General features: G+C 45.8%; 1 protein-coding gene and 1 long non-coding RNA gene across 4 annotated transcripts in view; one reads left to right on the top strand and one right to left on the bottom strand.

Moving 5' to 3' along the window:
• Positions 1–8282: 8282 nt before the first annotated feature.
• Positions 8283–13504, top strand: LOC143443420 (uncharacterized). Its single transcript, XR_013112378.1, has 3 exons — positions 8283–8413; positions 10104–10211; positions 10719–13504. It is a non-coding gene; the product is annotated as an uncharacterized LOC143443420 (long non-coding RNA).
• A 7162-nt stretch (positions 13505–20666) lies between these two features.
• Ntf3 (neurotrophin 3) overlaps positions 20667–25134 on the bottom strand; it is a 68711-nt gene continuing 64243 nt past the window's right edge. For 2 of the 3 annotated variants that reach the window (XM_076940596.1, XM_034511871.2), the window contains exon 2: positions 20667–21778. In XM_076940596.1, coding sequence (XP_076796711.1) covers positions 20981–21778 — 798 coding nt within the window. In that variant the 3' untranslated portion in view covers positions 20667–20980. Of the gene's footprint in view, positions 21779–22364; positions 23899–25134 lie in introns of those variants that run through there. The other variant, XM_076940597.1, reaches the window with a different exon arrangement.

The following is a 25134-nucleotide window of genomic DNA, read 5'->3' on the forward strand; positions in this document are numbered from 1 at the left end:
TCCTGTCCTGTTCTTTCCCAAACCATTCTCTAATTGTAAAGGATTCCAAGCAGCTGTCATCCTGGAGGCTTCCAGTGTCTACACTCTGGTCTGTGCCAACTGCACAGATCCTCATTTTGATGACCTCAAGCACATAAACCCAGGAAGACATTAACAACCGTTTCTTTGCACCTGACAAGAAAGTGCTAGACGGTACAGCCTTGGGGCTCCCACGGGCTGGAAATGCTCCTAGGAAGTCAGAGACCCAAATGTGCAGAGCAAGTTCAGAGGCAGAAACAAGTCTCACCATGCTCGGCTGAAGCATGGAGGCTGAGCTGAGGCAGACTAAAGAGGGAGGTGCTTATTACCCTGTCCCAGCACTTGTGACAGTGAAGAAGGCTGGAAAGAATGCTCAGTGGTTAGTGCTTATCTCACAGGCATGAGGACAAAAGTTGAGATCCACAAAACAAACATATAAATGCTGTCTGGGTGTGGCTTCCAGCCTGAATGCTACAGAATGCAAATATGATCACCAAAGAGAGCTGGCCAGCAAGAATAGCTCTATCTGGAAGTGCTAGGTTTGACTAAAGTACCTATCTGCCTCAAGTAATAACGTGAAAGAGTAACAGAGCACGCTGCAGGACATCAACCTCAGGCCTACACACCGACAAGTAATGAAGGATATATTTTAGAACCTCTCCCCACATCTACATATATGTAAAACATGCATATACACATGCACACCACAAACACGGGAAAATAATACTAAAGCTGTCAGCCAAGTGATTTTATTTGCTGTTTTTCTGTCTTAAGACAGAATCTCACTGTGAAGCCTTGCTAGGTCAGCCTCAAACTCTTGAGCTTTCTGTCTAAGCCTCTTAAGCTTGAGCGCTGGGGTTAAGGGAGTGTGTCACATGACCAGCAGCACAGTGTCTTTCTTTAGCCACGATTCCTAGGAAGAATTAGCCAACTAGAAGCCAGTACTCTCAGGGAAACATGAAACATGTTACCTGGGACTCAGTGGAAGGAATTATAAGACCCACCTCTCAAGAGCCAAGAAGGGGTGGTATATTAGTCACTTCTTCCATTGCTGTGATAAAAATCCAGAATAAATCAACTAAGGAAGGGAGGGTTTACCATTTGAGGGCACAGCCCACCCCAACAAGGAGGGTGTGGTGGCAGGAGCTCGAAGCAGGCGGTCCTACTGCCTCTGAAGTCAGGAAGCAGAGTCTGATGAATGCCTCTGCCTAGCTCCGTTTCTCCTCTTTATTCAGTCTGGGACCTGAGCCCATAAAATGTGCTGCCTACATTTAGGGTGGATGACCATACATCAACTAACCCAGTGTAGACATTTCCTCACAGACAGAGCCAGAGGTTTGTCTTCAACGTGATTCCAAATCTTGTCCAGTTGGACAATCAATATTAATCCTCACAGAAGGAGACAATTACTCAGAGGAAACCGTTCACTGTCAAATTATATTGCTGCCCCTAGGGATGCAGTGAAGTTTATTTGGTGCTTTCTAAATTCTCTTATACTTTTGGTTCTGAGCCTAGCCTTTAATGGATAAGCCATCTCTCCAGACTGCTTCCTGCATTCTCAAAGTGATGCTATTGAATCTATCTCATGGTATTTTTACAAAATAAGATAAAAAAATAAGAGAAGAGTTAATGTGAACACTGAGATGTCCCAAAGACATTAATTACCACGTGTTTCCAGCAAGGCACTGTTGTGTCTGGAATATAGTAGCATATAAGATAGTCAAGACTTCTGCTCTCAGCTCATCAACAGCAATAAATAAACAAATAAGCATATACTTATAAGAGATTTTGTCCAGGCATAATATAGCCATTGCCATCAAGAAGCAAAGACTGCATTGATGCCAACAAGTTACCCTTGGCCTGCATCCTTGGGAAAAGGATAAGTAGCCAATCCAGTGATAACTCCACCTATAGTACTAATGTTATTAACATCCTGTGGTGGTTTGAATGAATATAGCTCTGACAGGCTCATAGGGAGTGGCACTATTAGGGGGTCTGGCCTTGTTGGAGCAGGTGTAGGCTTGTGGGAGGAAGTATGTCACTAGGGGTAGACTTTGAGGTTTCAAATGTTCAAGGCAGGCCCAGTGTCCCTCTATCTTCCTGCTGTCTGTGGATCCAACTGTAGAACTTTCAGACACCCCTCTAGTACCTTATCTGCCTGCATGCCGCCGTGTGTCCTGCCATGATGACAATGAACTAAAACTCTGAACTGTAAGCCAGCCCCAGCTAAATGTTTTTCTTCATAAGAGTTGCTGTGGTCGTGGTGTCTCTTCATAGTTGTAGAAACCCTAAGACACATGTCCCGGAACAAAAAGGGGGAGTAAGAAAGTCACTAGGCCCTCATTTGGGATTCTAGCCAGCACCCACTGCCAACCCTTAGCTCTACATGGTCGTAACTATTTCACAGAAGGAGGGTCCACGGGAGTGAGATGCTATTGGTGAAGCTTTCATGAAACACCTACCCATGCAGCAGTGGGACTTTTCAGTGATACAGCATTTGAACCATTCATGTTCCCATAGTAAGTGACGCTAAGAAACTTAACGAACTGAACGTTGGTAGAATTGTTTCTTTGGTTTGTCAGTGCACAATCTAGGGTGAGTAGACCTATTTCCCTGGTAAAGACATGGAACAATCCTATAATCTATGGGAGTGGTAAGTACTAGGAAGGAATGGAATTGAGTGAAGAGAGAGAGAGAGGACATTTGGGTGGTGGGGAGAAGAGGTAGTGGTGATGGTGGCTGCTTCAACTTCAGGGGTGAGGAAGTTCTTCACACCAAGGTAGAGTCTAAACAGAGATGGTAAAGAGCTGAACAGTGCTCCACTAGAAGAGCCAAGCGGTGCTCCACTAGGAGAACCAAGCAGTTCTCCACTAGGAGAACTGATCAATGATCCAGTCAGGTTATATATTTGCCTATAGGCCTGAACTTGAAGTAAAGACATTGTATCTTTAAGAAATAAGCTAATCAGGGCAGAGCAATCACAGAGGCTCTCCATGGTAGAAACGTCTGATGGCCTTTAAGGGAAACTTTACTGTTAGTGGGACTATGCAAAGTAATCCAAGGAAAAGTCAAAGACTGATAGCTAACCTTGGGGCTGGAGAGATGGACCAGCAGTTTAGAGCACTTGATGCTCTGGGAGAGGACCTGAATTTGGTTCCCAGCACTCATGTGGTGGCTCATAACCATTTGTAGTTTCAGTACCAGGGGACTGAACCACCACAGACATCAGGCACACACATAGTGCATATACACAGATACAGACAAATGCTCATATCTCTAAACAACAACACAAAAGAATTCAAGCCAGAATGATAAGCTCTGAAACAATCTTTAGTTTCAGATTTTTGGTCATTAACAGAATCTGAATCCAAGGGCTTACTGGCTTATATCTCTAGTGATTTTCTGCCTCTTTGGTATTATGAGCTAGAAAGTTTATAGGGGGTATTAATAATAATAATAATAATAATAATAATAATAATATAGTTATTATTAATTAATAATCAAATGAGTATAATTATTTCATCTATGTCATCATTGTGTTTAACCAGTATTGATCTAAAACACAACAGGCTTTTAAAAATACTAACTTACAGGAAGGAAATGCAATGCTTACACAAGAAAGCAGGATCAACCGTCAGGAGGGCAAAAGGGAGTGTTGGCTATGCTTCAGGGTTCCCACCTCTGCTGCTACGCAGGTCCAGTGAAACCTTCTAAGCACATGCATCCTTATGTGTGGTTCATACCACAGGAATAAGCGGTGGGATGTGAGTTCATCTAAATGGTGTGAAGCATGCATCTTGTCATCTGTACCATAACTTCAGATACCATGGCTGGCCCCAGGATCTGGCATTTTGTGTCACTTAGTTTTTATGATATTCCAAAAGAACAAAGTCATGTTATGTGGATAGTTTCTTGCATGACTTTATATACAGGGAGAGAATTGGACACGGTCATCTGTCAACTATATTACCTCTGAACTCAAAAGGAAGAAAGTTAGATGATTTCTAAAAATTAACTTAAGAAGTGCAGGGGCAGGAAGAGTGGACCTTCACATGCTGTAGGGGCAAGGGTACTGATGAGGGGAAATTAGGGGGAGCTGGAAGAAAAAGATGGTAAACCCAGAGCGTTGGTCACTTTTAGCTGTGTAACAAACCATCCTAACCTAAAATAACCACTTACCATCACATATAAGTATTTAAGTCTCTGGGCAAGCTGCGTGGTTCTGCTGATTGGAGGCAGATATTTTTGGTCCAGCCTGGTTTTGGTTGTTCTAGTCTGACCTTGGCTGGGTGGATCTTTTGTACTAGGCTGGGTCCTGCTTTCATATCTGAGATACAAGGAGAAGAGAAGGAATGTGCAAGGCCATCACACTGAGATGAAACTTATAGATTGGTACTTGTAGTATTTTCTTTGGGCCAAAGCAGATACAAAGCCTGTCCAAATAAAAGGAGTGGGGTTGGAGCCCCACCCAGTGATGAGAGTGGTATAAACACACTTGCATCTAGAGAGAGAGGTAGAAACAGGACCACATTTGCAGTATGTCTTCTCCAAGCAGCTTGTAGCTGGCTAGAACAGGCATAGTTCTGGCTATCAGGTAAGCCGCCTCTGTCCCTGACAGAGAGCTGAAGCCAGAGAGGGGAAGCAACACAATTCCAGATGGCTCCAGAAGAATCCAGAGATGTCTGGAGATAAGAAGAAATGTCTTCCCGTCTTTCATAATGTAAAATGAAAACACCTTTCTAAAGAAGACAAGAAGACAAACTAACTTATTCAATTATGGGAAAACAGTCTGGGACACAAAGAGGATCCTAAGAGTGGGTAGAGTAAAGATATCATTCACAAATGGATCTAAAACCAAGATGGAGGATGTTGGGAGGCCACCCAGTGCCCCCAAGCTGCCTTGCGGAGATCCTACTAGGATTTGGTGTCAATGGTTCTTACTTAGCAAGCCAACTTAAGGAAACAATTGACACCATTTTTTCTTCACTGGTGAGGCTGTCTTTACTCAGCCTTCCCTCTGCTCTGCCCTGTTCCATTTTCTCTACTGCACAGTCCAGGTCAACTAACACCATTTACTGACTTGCATAAGACATACTTGCTAAATGCTTTGTTCTCTCTTAGGTGCTTGAGCTACAGGCCTTTCCCCCAGGGCACTCCAATCTCATGACCAGAGACAATCAATTCGTGGGCACAAAATATGTCCCACAGGAGGGGGTGCAGGCAGGACAGGTGATAGAGCACCTGGCTGGCGACTACACAGGTGGACAGAGAAGGCACCCTGGGGAAGAAACCTGCTTATATATTTATTCATTTTTAAATTTTGTTTTATGTGTACACCAAAAGAGGGGTTCAGATGTTCTGGAATTGGTTTTGAGCTACCACATGGAGCTGGGAGCAAAGCCCAGGTCCTTGGCAAAACAACAAGTACTCTTAGCCACTGAGCCATCTCTCCAGGCTCAAGGCATCCTTTTAAAAGTTGCAACCTGAAGACAGATCATTCCAGAACTGTAGGAGGATAAGCTTCCTACAGACCTCCGCTGATGGGCCTGGAGGTGGCAGGCTGTAACCTGTCACCTCTAACATGGCACAGGTTTTGCTCCAAACAAATCGGTTTCAAACATGTTTTTTTTTTTTTTTTTAATCCCCCTTTGGGAGACAAACCTTGTTAGAGTTGACTCAGAAACTGTTTTCTTGTCTGTGACAGGGAATAAACTCAAAGGCCCCTGAGTCTCAATGGCCCTCAGTGGAGCCAGCGCCCTGGTGTGTAGGGCAAGAAAGATTTGAACCCTGGAACCGCATCCAATTTCCCCTCAAGCCCTAGTAACAAGATCTCACGGCCTTGGCAAGCAGGCCCTCTCCCCACTTCCCTCTGGCTTCCTCTCCTTCCCACTGGCCCTGGCCTTACCCCTGGAACACTTGGATGGGCAGAACAGCTGCAAGGAGGGATCGGCTTTCAATGAAACAATAAAATACTCCTGCATATCCCTAAGAATATGGCATTTATGACTAGGGTGGGCTGGCTTGCTTGCCCAGACACCCCCTCCCCAATTCCCAGGCTTACATATCCATAGCCAGTCCTTACGCCTCTGGAAACTGCAGCTTGCCTGCCTTAGAAAGTCCTCACATACAAGTCGATGGGAGTGGGGGTGGGGCAGGCGCACACAGGGCCCTGGAGGACCTTGGTCAATGAGATGTCAGTGCTTATTGTGTCAGAGGCTATGCAGCCAACACCCTCTAGAACAGCCTGCTCTCCTATAATCCCCATGGTCTTGCCCTGTGCAGACAGCTGCCTAGGGCAAGCATTCAGTTCTGCAGTTCAAAGATAGGGAATCCCTTCCTAGCTGGGGAGGGAAATCCCAAAAGTACTGCATTCCCCTCCCCCACCCCTCTGTCTGCACACCCTTCTCTAAATGTAAAGTCTTTGACCTCATAAGTATCCCTGGCATACACAGCCTCACCCACCACCCCACATGATTGGTACTGGTGCCCTTCCCACCCTGCCACCCCCACCCCTGTGCAGAGATGTCCCGAAAGACTTCTTTCTGAGAACTCAGGATCTGACACTGCAATGCTTAGGGGTCCGAACTTTGCAAAGCTTGCACAGTCCACCCGTGGAACCCCAATGGTGAGCTTCTGCCTGCTACAGAGTCTATGTAATTATTTTGTATGTCTGCTCTCATTTTGTCTTTATTGCTTTATACTAATGGAAAGCTGAGGTAGAAAGCACAGATCCCATAAATGTAATACAAAAAGGAACAAGATAGGTGCTATTGGGCAGACTCACAGAGCACCAAAGGAATCACAGTCTGAGGCTCCTTAGCATTAGTGAGATTGACTTTTCAACACAAACCAGACAAGTCCCTGCCTTGGGGCAATCAACGCAGAATGCTCTTCCCTGGGATTTCTACACAACTTACTCACTTGTCAACTTCTTTCCGAGTAGTTGTTCACATCTCAGTCTGTCTACCAGTAAGACTATTCCTGACACTCCTCTCTTTTTGTAATGCTAGCCTGCACTTCACTTCCAACTACACACCGACTCCTCTGTACTGTCTCTGATTTTACTTTCTCTCTCTGTCCCAATCCACTTGCCATTAGCACTTACCGCATCTAGCAGTATGCCTGCACTTATCATTGCCCATCCTTCTGCATTCCTAGATGCTATGGTGTGTGCAAGGGGTATGCCAGACATTTAGGTGATGTCTTGTGTCTAGAAGGTGCTCAGTAAAATCTGTTGAGTGAATGAATGTTGAATTGTAGCAATGTTGAATCAATAAATGTGCAGATATTGTAAATGTGTGCCTAGGTGTGGAGGTAATTATGATTCCACAATTTTTTTTTAGATTCCTGGGAAAAATTCATCTCTATGCCACATAGAGCTTTTGTGGCAATAGCTTTTGAAAAGCTGACTTGCTACACAGGTCTAGGATCATGCTAGACCTAACAGTAGGAGACAGCTTCGAACAAATTGAGCTCTGAGTTAAGAGAAACACAGGGAATGGGATTATCTAAGGCAGAGGACTGAAATCAGGGGAGGTTTCTTGCAGGTGGCAGTGGTTGACATTTGGCTACTGAGGGCCTATTTTTGCAGCAGGCCATTGTGGATCAGGGATGGCCCGAGATCATAGTCCAGGCTATATGGAAATCCTCACTAGGGATTTGCTAGTTTGTATGTGAGGTGGGTAAATCTGCTATTCATACTTAGTCAGGGAAGATCTGTAGCTCAGAGTCTCCCTGGAAAGCTCGTGTGATGGGAAGCAGGAGATATGCTACAGAGGGGATGGGGGAACTCCTAACATTACCCCAACGGAAGAAGATGGCAGCAGACTCTGACATAGGGACAGTGTCCTTCCCGTCCACCACTCCTTGTCTGTGATTCCCTGGGTGATACCCTTCATAAATGCATTAGGGGTCGTTATGATGTGCTAGAGGCTTTCTGCTCATCACAGTGCCTGCGCGACCTCTCGCTTAGTAAGCCTGTTCTGTGTTATTGCCAATAGGTATTTTCTCTCTACTAGAACAGAAGGAGAAGAGAAGGAATAGAGGAGTTAACGTGGGCCAGTTTATGCTGCTCCTGCCAGATGGAATTGGTGTCTGAGTTCCCTCCAGGGCCCACATTCACATCTACAGTCACATCTTGTTGAGCAACTGTTATCTTGGCTAGAGAGTCACAATGGCCACAGGTCATGTTGGGACACCCAGGGTAATTCCCTCTCTTCCTGCCCCAAACACGACTCTCATTGTACTGAATGTGCAGTGTCTGAGTGACTGTTGTACATGGAGCTTCTTTGTGGAATGTAGAAACCAAAGTAAACCCTTGAAGAGGAAGCTGCCGAGGAGCTAACGAGCAAACCTGACATCCAAAATCAGAGGACATTTGGATTTGGTAGACTTGGTGAGCACAGGAGACAGGGACAGTCAGAGGATAATCTCGGCAGTCAATTCCCACTTCCTACCTTCTCTGAGGCAGGGCCTCTTGCTGCTTATCATTGAATTCACCAGGCTAGCTGGCCCGTGAGTTTCTGGAGATTCTCCTATCTCTGCTTTCCATCCTGCTTTAGGCTGCTCCTGTGTGAGGGTCTCCTGCATGCTAGGCACTGCTGATCCTGGCCTGAAGGACAATTGAGCTGGGTGCCAGGGCAGGCATGGTGATGGGAGAGGCATAGACCTGGGCAATCATACAGTACTGTGTGTAGGAAGACCCTGGATGTGGGTTTTAAGGTTTTTTTTTTTTCTCAGCATTTTGAGGCTTTTACATTTTTTGTGAACAATGGCTACCTTGTCCACACTTTGCCCCTTAGTCTTTCCAATTCCATAGATGGTTTGTAGTGGGAGGGTTGCCCCAGTAGCTAGTAAGGTTCCTTTTCTCCCTTCAATAAATAGAATAAAGGCTGGGGCTGGGAAGATGGCTCTGCAGATAAAGCACTCACAGAACATTGTGAGGACTGGATCTGTAGAACTCACATATGTGCTAGGAGATGCAGTGGCCCACCTGTCCGTTACCTGGGAGACTGAGACAAGGGGTTCCTGGAACAAGCTAGTGGGCTAAACTAGAGGAACTTACCGTGAGCTGTGGAGTCACGTGAGAAACCCGTGAGCAGAGCGGGGGCACTTGGCATAAACCTCTGACTCCCACATGCACAGCACATACACATGTGCATTCACACATAGACACACATGCATACCACACAAACATGCACACGAAGTAATGGGGAAAAAAAGGAAGAAAAAGAGAGGACCAGAGCTCCAGAAATGAGGGTTTTGTGTATGAAAACTCTTGTCAGGAGTCAGGGATCTCTGACTCTGTGGGAACCAGAATTTCCCCTCACCAGTCCACAGGAGAGTGCCTCTGGGTGATCCCTGAGGCTTGAGCTCTGAATGTGTTAGCTTTCTCGTTGACCAACTGTGATTATATGGGGTAGTCATAGCTTCCTCTGAGGTTTAACCTTCCATGGATTAGAGGAAGAAGTTCCGAGTTCAAGAGTCAGGACTCTGAAGTCACCAGATAGGCTTCCTCCAGCAGCTGATGGGAGCAGCCAGAAACCTTTTGTTTCTAATGCTTCAGATGTGAGCACTCTGCCTTCCTACATGCTCAGGAATTGTAAGCTCCTTGCTTTGCTTATGATGTAAGTAAGCAAGACTGAGTCACTGCCCTGGACCAGGATCTATAGGTCCCAGAGCTGAAAGAGGCTGCAAGACCCACCTGAGGATTCTGACTTTACTAACAGTCATGCTGACACGAATCAGGGTTCATGTTAAAAAATTCCAGAGGAAACAATGACAGGATAAGAGAAGATAAAACAATATGAACAGCAATTATCCTGGGACTGTGACCCAGCATCTGGATTTCCAGCTGCAAGAGACCAAATGACCAGGGGTCAGAGCTGGCTCTCTTCTCAGGATGAGGACATCAGGAAATAGTCAGGGTGGTACTGAGGAGTGAGTCATACCCAGGAGGGGTGAGCAAAGAGGTACCTGCTTCTTCTGGAGACTTGCTTCGGCCTCTGAAGCTAGGATTTGATACTTTCTGAATGCTTGTTCAGGTCTTGCTCTTTAATGTGACTTTGAACCTGTTGGTTTTCTAGAATGAGGGCATCCTGGGATCTACAACGGAGCCACCTTATAGCTGGTTTCCTGTCTCCAGATAGACTTGGGTTGTTTTACATCAATCCAGAGAGAGGCCTTCTTGATAGGTGAGTCCCTTTGGTCTGTGATGTCCCACCTACTAAAGGCTACTCTCCTGGCTCATCCCACCTACTAAAGGCTACTCTCCTGCTTCGTTTCCACGGGGCACAGGACTCCTTCTTCTATAAGACTATACCCATGCTCTCTAGAAAGGTATGGTGGGCCTTTGCATGCACAGATTTGTGCCGGCTGCTTGCATAGTTTGTGGTATCTGAACACTCTCTTCTATTTCCCTGCTTAGGAAGAAAAACCTCCCTTTCCCTAACCCACTTTGGCAAAATGAAGGGCTCCTTATTCCCTAAAAGCAAGTCACAATGCTACTGAAATGGTTATCCCTCTATATTTGTCCCCTGAGGAGGTTGGGCTGCCATCTGTATACCACAGAGGAAAGCAGAGGGTTCATCTACAGAGCAGGTGCTGTGTGTGTGGGGGGGGGGGGATGCAGATGTGCACAGATGTGGTTGATTCATCCAAAGTCTGATAGTCTCCTGCATAGTGTGTCTTTCCTGTCTCAGTTATCTTGCAGTGGACTGTGGGATCTGAAGCTGGTCAGAGGTGACAAGAATCCAGTGACTGTCAGCTCAGCCTGTGAATCTAATACTATGAAACTACAATAATCACAGAAGTTTTGTACCTCTGCCCCCAATTCCCACAGCCCCACTTGGCAGGGCAGGGGTTCTTTGGGAGCACTGAGTGCCACAGCATGCAGATGACAGAAGGCACATGCTGGCCAAGAAGCTGCTGGAATCAGAAGTCCTCTGCTCTTTGCATCCCTGGAGCTGCAGTTTTAAGAAAATTCTTGAATTTGGTCTGAACTGACAAATCCAAAGCACTCAACTTACCTGGCCTATACTGGGAAGGATTTGGGCTAGGAAAAAGAAACACTTTTCTAAGAGAGGAGGTGGCAACCAGTAAGCTGGGGCGTAAGGGTACCATGTCTGTAGTGGTATCTTCCAACCAGCTTCATACTGTAAGATTAATAGCAAACCCTCTCGTGTCCATTGGTCTCTCCTGGGAAGAGAGCTTCCTGGCATGCTTGTGTGCCATGCCACAACATCTTGGCAAGTGTTGCTACAAGCAAATCAACTGTTAAAGTATCAAACCATCACTCTATCTGGGAGGAGATTTGTTGCTCAGGCTTCTCAAAGGTCTCCTACCAGCTTGGGTCCCCTGGGACCTTACCCTGGGATCTTCAGAAAGTCTCTAGGATTCATTACCCTAGGCCCTAGACCCCTGTTCCAGATACAGGTTTCATTGTCCATCAGAGGTGGGCAGCAACGTCATCAACATTCTACAGGATGCACTGTTAGAGAATTTGCTTTAGACAGGTCCTGAGTGTAAGCGCTGGGAGTAGCATCCTCACACCTGACTCTGGTCACTGCCCCACAATATCAAGCAGAAAGTCAGCTTCTGTAGGTTTCCTAGTCACGGACTAAAGACTGCATGTAGAAACATCTAGGTTCCTGAAAGGGGATGGAGAGTAAAGAGACAACAGCTGGCAGAGTAGCAGCTTAGTGAGATCGGCTGGGCCCTTGCTAATGATGCTCTCCTGCCAGCCCCATGGCAGTGTGATGGTTAGTGTTAGCCACAGAATCTAGAAGCTCCTGGGAGATGGCCTTCTGGGTATGTCTGAAATTGTTCTGATTATCATCTTGACTGTGGCAGGACCGTTCTCTCAGCAGGAGATCCTAGATTATATAAAACTGAGAAGACAGAGGAGATGAGCATGAATGCATTTACCGTCCTCTGGTCCTGATTATGGATGTGATGTGATCAGATGTTCCCATCTCTTGCTTCCTTTACTTCCCTACCATGAGGGGCTGTACCTTGACTAGTAAGCTACACTAAACCCTTTCCCTCTTAAATTGCTTTGATTAGAGTATTTTATCACAGGCAGTAAGGAAGAACGGAGTGTTTTAGACCACTCAATGGAAGGCCTGATTCTCACTCCAACTCTGCCCTATCTATATATTATGGGCTGTATGAGTTTTTTTGTCCATGTTGCCTAACTTCTCTGAAGGCTAGGTGGTTTCATAGTTCTGGATTGGCGATAGTCCGGCCTTTCTGGTGTGTCCCAGGGCCCACCCAGCTCTAATTACCCTTGGTGCAATCCCACAGCTCTTGGAGATGTCTGGATTAGCTCCCAGGACACTTTGTAACTGAATCAGGAATGTTTTTAGACTTTTTTTTTTTTAAAGGAAAGAAAACTGCGGGTTGTTGAGTACAAAGGAGTCAATGACAACTCTGGGAAAATCCCCAAGAGGAGTTTTCTTGAAGTTTGCCTTAGAGGAAAGCTTGGGGTGACAGAAACCTGGATCTGGGTGGGGCAAAAGTCCCCGCCTACTCTGGCTGAAGATCTTCCAGCAGGAGCCCTAGGCACAGGAATTCGGAGGGTGTGACCCTGCCTACTGCCTGCTCCTGGGGCCTTTTAGGATTGGAGGCAGATCAGGGGACCTGCCTTGTAGCAGGAAAGCGGCTGCTGCATGCTCTTCTGCAGAGAAACAGGTCTGACTGGGTAGAAGTCCCTGGAGGGAACAGAAATGGTTGGGCAGAATGCTCTCTGTTCACAAAAATCAGTGTCTAAAGTCTTGGATAAAACAACAAATGTCTCGCACAAGGCTGAAGGGGTGGGAGGGTGAATCAGAAGTCTGACCTTATTTGCACTTTGATTGTCAAAGTTTGACTTTTGATTGGTTAAAAATCCAATGCTTTAATTAGGACTATTAATTACTCTTTGGCATGCCTATTTCCCATGGGTGTCCTGACACTACTGTGCACCTTGGAGGTCAACGCTGCCGCCCTCCTGCCAACCAGTCACTCACCCTCTCTTCTTTTCCTGTATTCTAGGTCCCCTAAGTGGAGCCATTGCCCCTGACATAGACTCTAGGGTCTAGAGAGTAAGCTTCAGGAAGGTGGGAATCTGATTTGCCTGTGTTTGTTATCTCTCTACTGGGTATCCAAAAAGATGGCTGGTACACAGTAGCTGCCATGTGAGTTTGCAGAACGGGTGCCTGGAGGATAGATTAATGCCCACCAGCTCAGCACTAGACTTTCTTTGTCTTAGGTATCGGCTACTGTTTTCCTTAGCTATGTTTAAAATTTGTTTTCTTCCAATTTGAGCCTCATTCCTAACATTTCACTCGGATGGAAATAAAGGAGCCTCAGATCTTTGGACAGAGAAGGAGGAGAGGGAACAGAAATGAGTAATAGAGAATAAATATAAGCAAAGGGCAATAATATGTACGTGTACAACGTTTATAAAGAAATCCACTGTTTTGTATACGATTTTTAAAAATTAACAATAAAAAACCTAAAAATATCTTCGTCTAGAAAAGAACATTATTCTTCTATGCTGCTCACTTGATCGTCTCTCCTAACTCATCACTGATGTCTAGTGATGAAAGGCTAGCGAAACCTTCCTCAGGATGCCCATCTTCTGTTAGGTTGGACCCTTTTTCCTATCTTACCTCCAGCTTATGAAGGGGACACATGCATTGTTTCACACGAGTACCGACTTAGTACTTACTGGTGGCCTAGACTTAGCTTTCAGGGTAACGTTCTGACTCATACAGGATGACGCCCCTTGGCACAGAGCCAAATGGGACAACATGGTAAAGAAGCAATTACACAAATAGCCTTCCATCTATAATTTCATTTGAGCTGTGTGAGTGAAAATACAACTCTGGTTCCTATGGGAATATAAAATGGGAGGGGGAAAGGCTTGGCCATAAATAACTTCAAGATATGTCAGGAGAAGACCCATAAGGAAAAAGGAGGTTTATTTATTTATTTATTTATTTATTTATTTATTTATTTATATTTATGTACAAACCAAGCTCTGACGGCTGGGGAGCTAGTTCCGTCAGGAAAGTGCTTACTATGTACACATGAGAACCAGAGTTTGAGTCTTGGCACCTTCATAAACCATATGGTGTTGGACCCCAATAATCTACTGCTGGGGAGGTGAAAACAGGTGGATCCCTAGGGCTCCCTCTCCCTCCAACCTAACCTATAGGTAAACCCCAGGACCTAGTGAAAAACGCTTCACAAAGAACACGATAAATGTGGTGGTTTTAGATGAAAATGGCCCCCATAGGCTCATAGGGAATGGCATTACTTGAAAGGCTTAGGATGAGTGGCCTTGTTAGATTGGTGTGGCTTTGTTGGAGGAGATAGGTCATTGCGGGGTGGGCACTGGGATTTCAAAAACTCAAGCCAGGCCCAGTGGCTTACCCTCTTTTTCTCCTGTAGAACTCTCAGTTACCTCTCCAGGACCATGTCTGACTGCATGCTTTCTGTATGGATGATAAAGGCCTAAACATCTGGACTGAAAGCCAGTTCCAGTTAAATGTTTTCCTTTATAACAGTTGCTGTGGTCATGGTGTTTCTTCACAGCAATAGAAAGCCTCACTAAGACAGTGGATAATTCCTGAGGAATGACACCCAAGGTTGAGCTTTGATTTTCATGTACACTTGTATACACACAAGCACGCGCGCGCGCGCGCGCGCACACACACACACACACACACACACACACCCTAAAATGTCCTGAGATCAGTAGTATATAAACCTGATGCCTAAGGCCTATCCCCATGTCATGACATTTACCTGAAAAGTGGTTATACCAAGTCACAACACATTCATTTCCTCTCCTCAGTAATCTCCTAGCAGCCTTTGAAGCTCCAAAAGCTATACCTTGGAGGCACAGCATCTCTCCATTCTGAAATGGAGGCCTGAGCCTGAATCCATTGAGTGGGTTGTGAGTTCCACAGTCTGGTTACTGATGTGTTGGTGAACTTAGACTCCACTTATGAGTAAACAGGGATGTGCAGAGGTGCTGGGCTCTATCCAAGCAGCTAAAAGCTGGCTGTAGCTATTTATTTTTGTTTGTTTGTTTGTTGTTTTGAGCATGGACACAATCTCTTTTCCACTGGATATCCTTACCATGATGTTCTGTGGGCATTCTGGACTCACTGTTCTTAGTTCCTTCGTATTGCTCTATACTCAAATTAGATTCAGAGCCAGGTCTGGAAATGGCACGATCTTTCCAATGCCTTTGTGTCTCACTTTCTACAGCCAGCTAATTAAACGTCATGTTGACTGCATCTGGAAACTGTCTCTCTAGTTCATTTTCCTCCCCCTTCTACTGTCCCCTCCTCACGGTAGGCCTTCCCATGTCATTTCCTGCAAGTCACCTGGCTCTCGTGCCAGGATGTTGTCTTCTATTTATGTATTAACCACACTGCTACCAAAGTTGTCTTCTGAAAGGCAGATGGAGGCCCTCTCACGGACTCCTCGTTGATTAATGAACCAGTGATCTTCCTCTGTGCAGTGGCATCCCCTCAGAACATTCTAGAAATGCAAATTCACCAACCCCACCCCAGACCTAATGAATCAGAAACTCAAGAATGGGGCCCAAGCCATCAGGATCTGTTGTAACAAGTCCTTCAGGTGATTCTGACACAGGCTCCAACATCCAAACAAGCAAATCCAAGCTTTAGACCCCTCCTTCCTGGCCTTGAATTTGGTTATCTTCACCACTGTCTCCCACTTCCCAGAGCCCTAAAGTTGTTAACACCAAACCTTTGATTCTCCCTATATATGTTAGATTCTTTCCCATCTACACCTTTATGGGTTGTTTCTGTCTGGCAAATACTTCTCCTCCTCCCCCTCTGGATCTCCAGCCATCCCTTAAGAGCCATGTCCTGACTCTTGACTGTCCCTGACTGTCCTGAGCAGCGTGTAGTTGCCCACATTCTGGACGCCGGCAACCCATTTGTTGACAACCTAGTTACAACTATTTCTGTCTCTCAATTTGGCTTCAGCTGAGGGAGAGACTTTCTATCAGATAATCGGGGCTGTTTTAAAATAGAGCAAGCTGCTGGCTGAGGCACACTCATCGTGAGGCGTGGGAATTGTCAAGGCGACTCCACGGTGCCTTCCCTGAGGCCCCGTTGCTTTTACTCACTACTCTTCCAGGGGCAAAGCTACCTCTTGTGAGCACAGCACATACAGCTGGGCAGAGTGCCCACCACCTAGTAGGCATGCCACTTTAAAAAAAACTGTCAAATGAACAAAAATAGATTTCTGCCTTATAAGGGAACAAAGATTACTGGATCTCAAAGTTCTCGTCTGAATAGAAATTCCTGCCTTGGATCTCTGCAAAATACCTACAGAATACTGTAGAATTGCCACTCTTTATACTTCAGATGGAGCAACAGCCACCTTGTCCCTTGTCCCTTGTCCTAGGACTCTTAAGTGACCTGGTGGGTGGAGGGAGTGCCTTGTAAGTCCTGGTGCCAGGAGGCTACTACTGAGGCGGCCATTCCCCACTGGTATAACAGTCATTGGGATAAAATTGGATCCTATCATCTCTTTGGCTGCACCAAGGGCACACTCCCTTCATATTACCCAACTGAAACTCAGAGACCAGGCTTCTCAGGCACTTAGAATGAGCTTCACTGCCCTTGCTGTCTTCCTTTGTAGCTTCTACTTCTAAGCTGTATCAACTCCTTGGGATTCCTATCTGGTCTTTTTATCTGATTAGCCGTGTGACCTCAGGAAAATTGCGTATGTCAACAAACGTCCTCAACTGTACATTAGAGGACTGCATGACCAGGGGTTGGGGTGAGTGGTGAGTGCTGGGAATCAATGAAGATTAATGTTTATAACCTAGCACAAGGAAAGCAGCCAGGACGTGACACCCTTTCTGTCCTCCCATCCCCCAGTTTCAGCTTCTATCACTTTCTTTCTTAATTGGGAGATCCACCATTCCAGATTATTCTGTCTTGCCTCCAGCAGAAACCCTAGATTCTGCTATTTTTTCCTGTTTGGAAACTTTTCACTCTATCTACCCTTTCTTAGTCTGTTTCTTAAGCTCCCCAGTTGGCTGGTAGTTCAGTCTCTTCAAGGTTAAATTTGTGTTTGAGAGCACTCTGTTTCAAGCATTAATTTCTTTTAAAAAATGCAATGTATCAATGGTTAGGATATCAAAAAAAATTACACACACACAGGGCGGGGGAAGAGAGGGGAGGAGGGATGGGAAGAGAGGGAGAGAGAGAGAGGTGTGTGCATACCCAGGAGGCATGCATACCTAGTTATTCATCCATCTCCCCGTGCATAGCTGTCTAATTCATTAGGCTGTGTTTCACAACTTCCCAATAAACTTTAATATGTTTTTGCTGCAGAGCATTCTGTAATTTAATCTGAAATGTCAGTGACCCCCACAACAGTTCAACCCATCTAGACTCAGCAGTGGTAAAGAGTTCCTTCAAGAAAGGGCACTTGGGGATGGAGAGATGACTCAGCAGGTAAGAGCACTTGGCTGCTCTTCCAGAGGTCCTGGATTCCTAGCACCCACATAGTAACCCACAACTTTCTATAACTCGAGTTCTCAAGATTCTAACGCCTTCTTCTGACCTGACACCAGGCATGCATGTGGTGCCCAAACAATATGCAAGCAAAATATCCATACATGATTCTAAAAAGAAAGAAAGAAGGAAGGAAGGAAAGAAGGAAGGAAGGGAAGAAAGAAAGAAAGAAAGAAAGAAAGAAAGAAAGAAAGAAAGAAAGCATTTGAAACACTGCTTTCCTGTTTCCTTGCTTCTCCATATTTGGGACTCAGCACAGGCATATTTGTAGGGATATCAGCCTCCTCTACATCCTGTGATTCCATGAAGCCTAGCATTGAAACGACTGAACCTGTAGTCCATCAGAATGTTCTCACCTGTCCCAGAGTTCTGCTCTTCAAGGTTGGGCCAACCTCCATTCAGAGACAAACCAAAAGCCAGGGGCTTGAGTCTGGACAGAAAGAAGCATTTGAATTTCAAGGTGCTGTGGAGTCCATGTGCATGTCAAGTAAGGCACTAGCTCACTGTGACTTGAAAAAGTTATGAGAAGGTCAATCGAGAGGACACGAGAATGGGGATCTTGAGGAAGAAGCTTCCAGCTACAGAAGCTTTCAAATGTATGAGGTTTTAGGGGGGAGTTGAAGTCTTGGCCTGGGAGTCAGGGTCGCAGAGGGAGGAGCTGTTGCAGAGGACCAGCTTTTCCTGGATTTCAGGGTACTCTGGTTGAGGCAGAACCCATGGTGTACCTGGATGGACACAGCTGGTGCTTGTGAATCGAAGCAGGACCAAAGTGAAACCACTCAGCACTGGCTTTACACAACAAAGGCCATAGGAGTTTGAGGCTTTTCATTCTTACACATATGGTCAGAGACGGTAAAAATGGATGCAAATGCTCTCCCCAGCCTCAGTGGAGGGTATTCACGCTGAGCTATGAAAGTGCACAGAGACACACATGCACCTACACAGACAAAGGGAGCAGGAAGCAGGGAAACTCAACAAGTTTCAAATCTGGGAATAACAGCGACATTCTGAAAAGATCGTTAGAGCTGGAGGGGAGGATTTGAGGAGAACATAATACCTTCAGAAAAGCAGTAGGCACGACTGCCAGCAAGACATTGTTTCACTGCGGGAGGCCAAGAAATGCCTCCTCCAGTGTGTCCATAGAGAAGGCTTGGTGAGAGACCTAGAAAATGGAGATTAGCCTGTGCTATCCTAATGTCTGTTTCCCATTCTGTAGGTGATGGATACAATTCAGCAAGTGTTCCTCCACCATAGACCTTCCACCAGAATCCCAGAATGAGAGTTTCTGTGCCCACTTTCTCATCAGCACCACCACCATCACTATCATTGAGACCCCAACTTTTTAGGTGTCTGCAATGTGGTGGCCTTCAGTCTCTGGGGTGCCACATTTTCCCTGGAAATGCTCACTGGGTCCTTGCAGTGAGGAGATTCTGAGAACTGAGCCCCTGCTGATCATCAGACCCATGTTAACCTATCTGCTGGTCTCCCTGCCCTGAAAACACCCAGGCCACAGTGGGTCTCCAGGAGAGAATGATGTCTCTGGTCCCCTAGCACTGCGGCACTCAGGGGAAATACAATGCTCTCTATCTGGAAGGGAGACAGGAGCGAAGAAACTCTTCCCTTTGCCAATGTCCTGCAAAATACGACCTACCTCAGTTTTCTCAACCAGAGATGACAATACTTCCCTCAAGGATTCTTTTTTTTAATACAAATAATGGCAGCCATCTTTGAAAGTGTCCAGTACATTGTGAGGACATAGTAGATAACTTAATAGTTTAGGACCCAGAATTGAATATAAAATGATATTTTTTAACCACAGTTGCTGCTATCTGTCGCATCTGTTTCAAGAGCTCATGTCATACAAAGGACATACATTCTCTGTGTGCGTTTTAGAGGCCTTGGAGAGAGAACAGACATAGATCTTAAACTACGGCAGAGCAATGCAGATGAGATCAGGTACACAGCAGGATGTTAGGCAGTCACAGAAGCTTCCATGTTGGAGTGGTAAACCTCTGTGCCTTCAGCAAGAGAAGAGAGCAGAGAACTGCAGCTCCAACAGGATGAAGTGTGTCCCAATGGGAATAGGACATCAAGAAGCTCTTTGGGGGAGGGGGCATGACTGATGTCCCTACTCTCATAAGGACCAGAGTCTGTCACCACATTGATCCCTTGCCAAGACTCAACAAGCACCAAGAAGGTCCTTTTCATTTGGTCCTTGCACCCTGTGGCTGCATCAGTTAGCATTGATACATGGTTGACTGTAATACTCTGGAAAAAAAGTGAGCAACGGGATGGCTATAGCACCCTCACAAGCCTACCTCTGGCTACAAAGTTCATGATGGGTACTCCACTGATGTGCTACATGTCCTGGGAATCTCCATGTGACTGCATCCCCAGGAAACCCAGGCTCTTGTAGTCTTCAAAACCTTCATGAGGTCACAGGAGAGAGGCTGGACTTTGATCCAGGTCTTCCTCCCAAGACTACCACTTTACAACTGCTCATGAGCTGGAGGCCGGCCACAAGATCAGTGGAGAAGGCCCTGGGCCAAGAGAATCTGTAATAAGCACATTTATCTTCTGTATATGGATTCTTCTTGAGCTATTTCAGTTTGCTCCTGGGTAGACATATCATTTTTCTGTTACAGTTTGAACCCAGCAAAACACACACACACACACACACACACACACACACACACACACACGCACAAAATCTGTTAGGAATAGTTCTAAATTTTTTCCCTATCTGGGTAAAAGGATGAAAACTACTTACCAAAAGCAAAAACAAAACCAAATCCAAAAGCAAAAAGAAAATCCCAACCCTTACACAACCCCAAAACTACAAATGTGCTGAGAAATAAAATTGCCAGGTCTGTTATTATTGGCGCAAACCACGATTCTAATTGGCAAGCCTATAGCTGGGAAGAGCAAGGGAGGACCTGGGTGTGAGCTTGCTGCCCGGAAGAGAATACTGAGCTTCACACTACAAGGTACCATTTTCAGTGGGAGCCACAGTGATTCCTTTCATTCATCAATCCAATGTAGAATATACAAGAAGAGGGGATAGAACTCTGTTTATACACAACTCTGACATCATCCGATTTTAAGAAAGTTTACTGAAACCACAGTCATGGCCTTGACAATACTGAATGCCAAATACTGGTGTACACAGGTTTTACAGAAGGGTTCCCGAGAGCCCAATCACAAAACAAGGTTAACAGATGGGAGAGGCCTGAGGGAAGGCAAGCACACGAATTTTATTGAGAAAAAAAGCTTATATACTGTAAGGTTTGCTGAAGTTTAATAAATAAAGGTCAACTTATAATATATAAAACAATATAAACATTTATATGCTACATGCATATCATATAATTTAAAGTAATAATTTATATGTGGGGACAGATGCCAATTCATGTTCTTCCAATTTTTCTCGACAAGGCACACACACAGGAAGTGTCTATTCGTATCCAGCGCCAGCCTATGAGTTTGTTGTTTTCTGAAGTCAGTGCTCGGACGTAGGTTTGCGACGTTTTGCACTGAGAGTTCCAGTGTTTGTCATCAATCCCCCTGCAACCGTTTTTGACTGGCCTGGCTTCTTTACATCTCGTTTCATAAAAATATTGTTTCACGGGGGAGTTGCCGGTTTTGATCTCCCCCAGTACTGTGACCTGGTGTCCCCGAATGTCAATGGCTGAGGACTTGTCGGTCACCCACAGGCTCTCACTGTCACACACTGAGTACTCTCCTCGGTGACTCTTATGCTCTGCATACCGTTTCCTTCGTGGTGATGTTCTATTGGTTACCACCGGGTTGCCCACATAGTCCTCCATTAGATATAAGGGAGGGGGCTCCAAAGGGGTGCTGTCACTCAGCAGGACCCTGGGCGAATTGTAGCGTCTCTGTTGCCGTAGTAGTTCTGTGTCCGTTGCAATCATTGGCTGGAATTCTGACCTGGTGGCCTCCCCCTGCTCTGGTTCTCTGGGCGTCTCTGCTTTGGGCAGGGTGCTCTGGTAATTTTCCTTAACATCCACCATCTGCTTGGAAAGCTTGTTTTTCAAGATGTCCGCCTGGATCAACTTGATAATGAGAGAATTGAGAGAGTCTTCTGGCAAACTCCTTTGATCCATGTTGTTGCCTTGGATGCCACGGAGATAAGCAAGAAATATCACATAAAACAAGATGGACATCACCTTGTTCACCTGTAAGATCTGAAAAAAGGAAACACAGGTGTTAACAGCTGGCTGGATGAGTCCAGGGTCATTTTGGCATCAGCCACCTGAGGCTGACAATCTGGGAGTGAGGGGAGGGTACCACCAGTCTAAGGAAGCACTGGAACTCCCTGAAGCACAGGAACTCCTCCCTGCTATTTTGAAGAGACAGGGTTTCCTCCCTCAGCCCCTGAGAAATACTGGGGAATGCAGCCCACCCAGGTCTGCTGATTGCTTGCTTCCTAGATTGACAGCACCAGTTGTTTATTTATTTCCTTTTTTTTTTTTTAACAAAAGATGTCTGCATTGCTCCCCAGGCTCCTGCTGTGCAGGGATGACATCCTGACACATCCCTGGAGCTTGAGAAGCTCTGCGGTCCACTCTACTGAGACAACAATGGGGACTGCATCAGTGAATCTCTGGATCAGCTCAGAGCCTTTTAACTTCCTCAAGCCATGTAACGGTAGCTATCAGTCCCCAAGTGCAGCATTTCAAACTGGGTCTGTTGTTTTTAAAGTGTGGCATCAGAGAGAAACTCCTTTCTGGCCCTGCTACCCTTGTAAGCAAACACAAGACCATTGAATACCTGCTGAGAGGGCCTAAGTATCAAGGTGCTCTCTCAGACTCTCTCAGACACCTGTCACCAGGACACCCCGCAGAGGATCTACCAACTCCTTGCACTCCTTGCAGAAGACTGAGATGCAGCTCAGACGATGGCCCCACCTACTCTGGGTAGCGAGGGTTGAGATACTCTCTTGTTCCTCCTAGGGATTTTTAGTTTCCATTATACTATTTCTTTTTTGCAGTCCTACTTCGATTCCACCATCTCCCGTTTGATGTGGCACTTTAACCCACTGCACCGTTCTTCTGTTGCCATAACAGAACCTCTCAGCCCAGGGCTCCTAGTGAGTCCTGGAGGAATTACAGCGGGATCTGGAGATCTTTCCTGCACTAGGGCCAAGCCCGAGTTTCCGGAAGGTTAGCCCAGGAGGGAGACTGTCCGATGGAAAAATAACTGTGCTGGTGACCCTGACTTGGGAATCCCCTCACCCACCCAGAGCCTTCACTCTTTAATCACTGCTGCTGCCACCTCAATGGCCCCATGGGCATTTTCTCTTCAGAGCCCTGTCTTAACATGGAAAATAAAATCCTTTCCCTTGGTTCGGTGTTGGTATTTTCAGAAAGATGCTATAGAATCCAGGGGGAATACAAAGGAAACAAACAAAGGTAACACAAGCTGTAGAAAAGAAGTCCTGATTCCGAACCTTCATTAAGGAGCTTATCCCAGGAACTTACCACACAGCCTTTTCCCCTATCTCCTCTGAAGTATTGCTTGCTCTCTCATCCCCAAAGGCTGACAGTGTTCCAGGCATTAACATCCTCCTGCTGGCTCCTGGCCTGCCTCTCTGTGATAAGAGGACCATCTTCCTTCCCATGGAACCACTCTCAGGGTAACAGACTCCTTCAAGGTCAAAGCTAAGGGAAGGGTTCTATCATGGCTGCCTACCCTAGAGACTGCTCCAGGAATTGTGTTATCCCAGGAAAATGGTTCCCACAGGGTAATTTATCTCCTTCCCATTCTGCAGAGAAGTGACATTTCCGTCAATCTTGCAAGCCTAACAAAACAAAACTTAAGGGACACAAAATAAAGGATATACACACAGCTTGAGCCTCTACCCCTACGCCAGGACAGCTGCAATAAAATCATTTGAAACAAAAGTATTTTTTAAAAAAATACCCAGTTTATCAGATTGTTCCAAAGTCTGGACCCTATTAAGTATGAACACACAAGGATATTGCTGACAGGGTAACAAATGAGGGATGATGGATGTGTGGGTAGGGTTCCAGAAAAAGTAAGAGACCATCTAGAGGTTGGCAAGGTGATCATGAGGATGATTTGACAAGGTGGATATTAGATGGTACAATGGACTTGGGATAAGAAAAAAAATTTTTGTGGTGCTAGCCTGAATTTTGACGCAAAAGGCAGTGTTAGAAAAGCCCTATCAAGGGCTGGAGAGCTGGCTCTGCAGGTAAGGGTGCTAACTGTTCTTTTAGAGGACCCATGTTGGGTGGTTTACAACTGTATGTGATTCTAATTCTAGGGGATCTAACAGCCCCTGCTGATCTCCGTGGGTACCAGCACACATGTAGCATGCACACACACACTCATACAAATAAAAATAAAAGCAAATCTTTTAAAAATCAAAAGCACATCTAGCCCCGTGCATGCCTTCCTTATGTCGGTCAGCTTTCAACTACTGGAACAATTACCAAGGAACATCAGTTTATTAAGAAAAAAAAACAGGTGTTCTTGGGCTCATAGCTTTTGAGGCTTCAGTTCACTAATGATGAACTGGCCTTGTTGCTTTGGTTCTAGTGATATGGCAAATAAGTGTGCTTGAGCAGAAAAAAATCAATCATGGTCTGGAGACAAAATGTGGGTATGGGGGGACAGTGGAGAGGAGGAGAGAGCAATACCCCAGGGTGTGCCTCCAGTGACAGAAAGATCTCTCACAAGTTTTCAGTATCTGCTGAGCCAGGAGTAAACCTTTATCACATGGACCTTTGAGAGAAATTCCAGGTATAACCGGTAGCCATTTTACACAGAGAACCTAATAGGGAGAGGAAATGGGTGTCTTCATCGTCTTGCCCTGACTTCCTATCACAGTTATATTGGGCTTCCATGTCTCATACTCCAATCTGAATCCCCGTCTTCCTGCTGCTTGAGCAAGCTCTGTGACTCACGGGTAAGTCCTTCCCATTTTCATGGTCACTTCTGCTGAAATTGTTCTCATTCCTCACTGCTGGCTTCACAAGCTGGCCTCACTGCGACGCTCTCCAATTACCCTCAGTATCAGCAACCATGCTTCCTTTGTGTTCTTTCAGCCTGTCTTCCAAATGGCTGCTCTCATAGATCCTGCATCCTTTATAGACCAGTGGATGAGCGTGGATCTCACCCATTCCCTCATCTAGACTCTTGCTTACCATCAATCTAGTGTGGACTGAGTCATGAGAGGAGGTCATGTGCTGCTAAGTGTTTCTCAACTGTCTGCAAGGCTTTCTCAGATCCCAGCAAGCATCCTCTAGATTCCGTTTGCTATATCTATTTTTCTCCCTTCCTTCTTTTTCCCTTCCCTTCCCTTCCCTTCCCTTCCCTTCCCTTCCCTTCCCTTCCCTTCCCTTCCCTTCCCTTCCCTTCCCTTCCCTTCCCTTCCCTTCCCTTCTTCCCTTCCCTTCCCTTCCCTTCCCTTCCCTTCCCTTCCCTTCCCTTCCCTTCCCTTCCCTTCCCTTCCCTTCCCTTCCCTTCCCTTCCCTTCTCCTTCCTTCCTTCCTTCCTTCCTTCCTTCCTTCCTTCC

Source organism: Arvicanthis niloticus, chromosome 9 (genome assembly GCF_011762505.2).
Source record: "Arvicanthis niloticus isolate mArvNil1 chromosome 9, mArvNil1.pat.X, whole genome shotgun sequence".
In the NCBI taxonomy this organism is placed as follows: Eukaryota; Metazoa; Chordata; class Mammalia; order Rodentia; family Muridae; genus Arvicanthis; species Arvicanthis niloticus.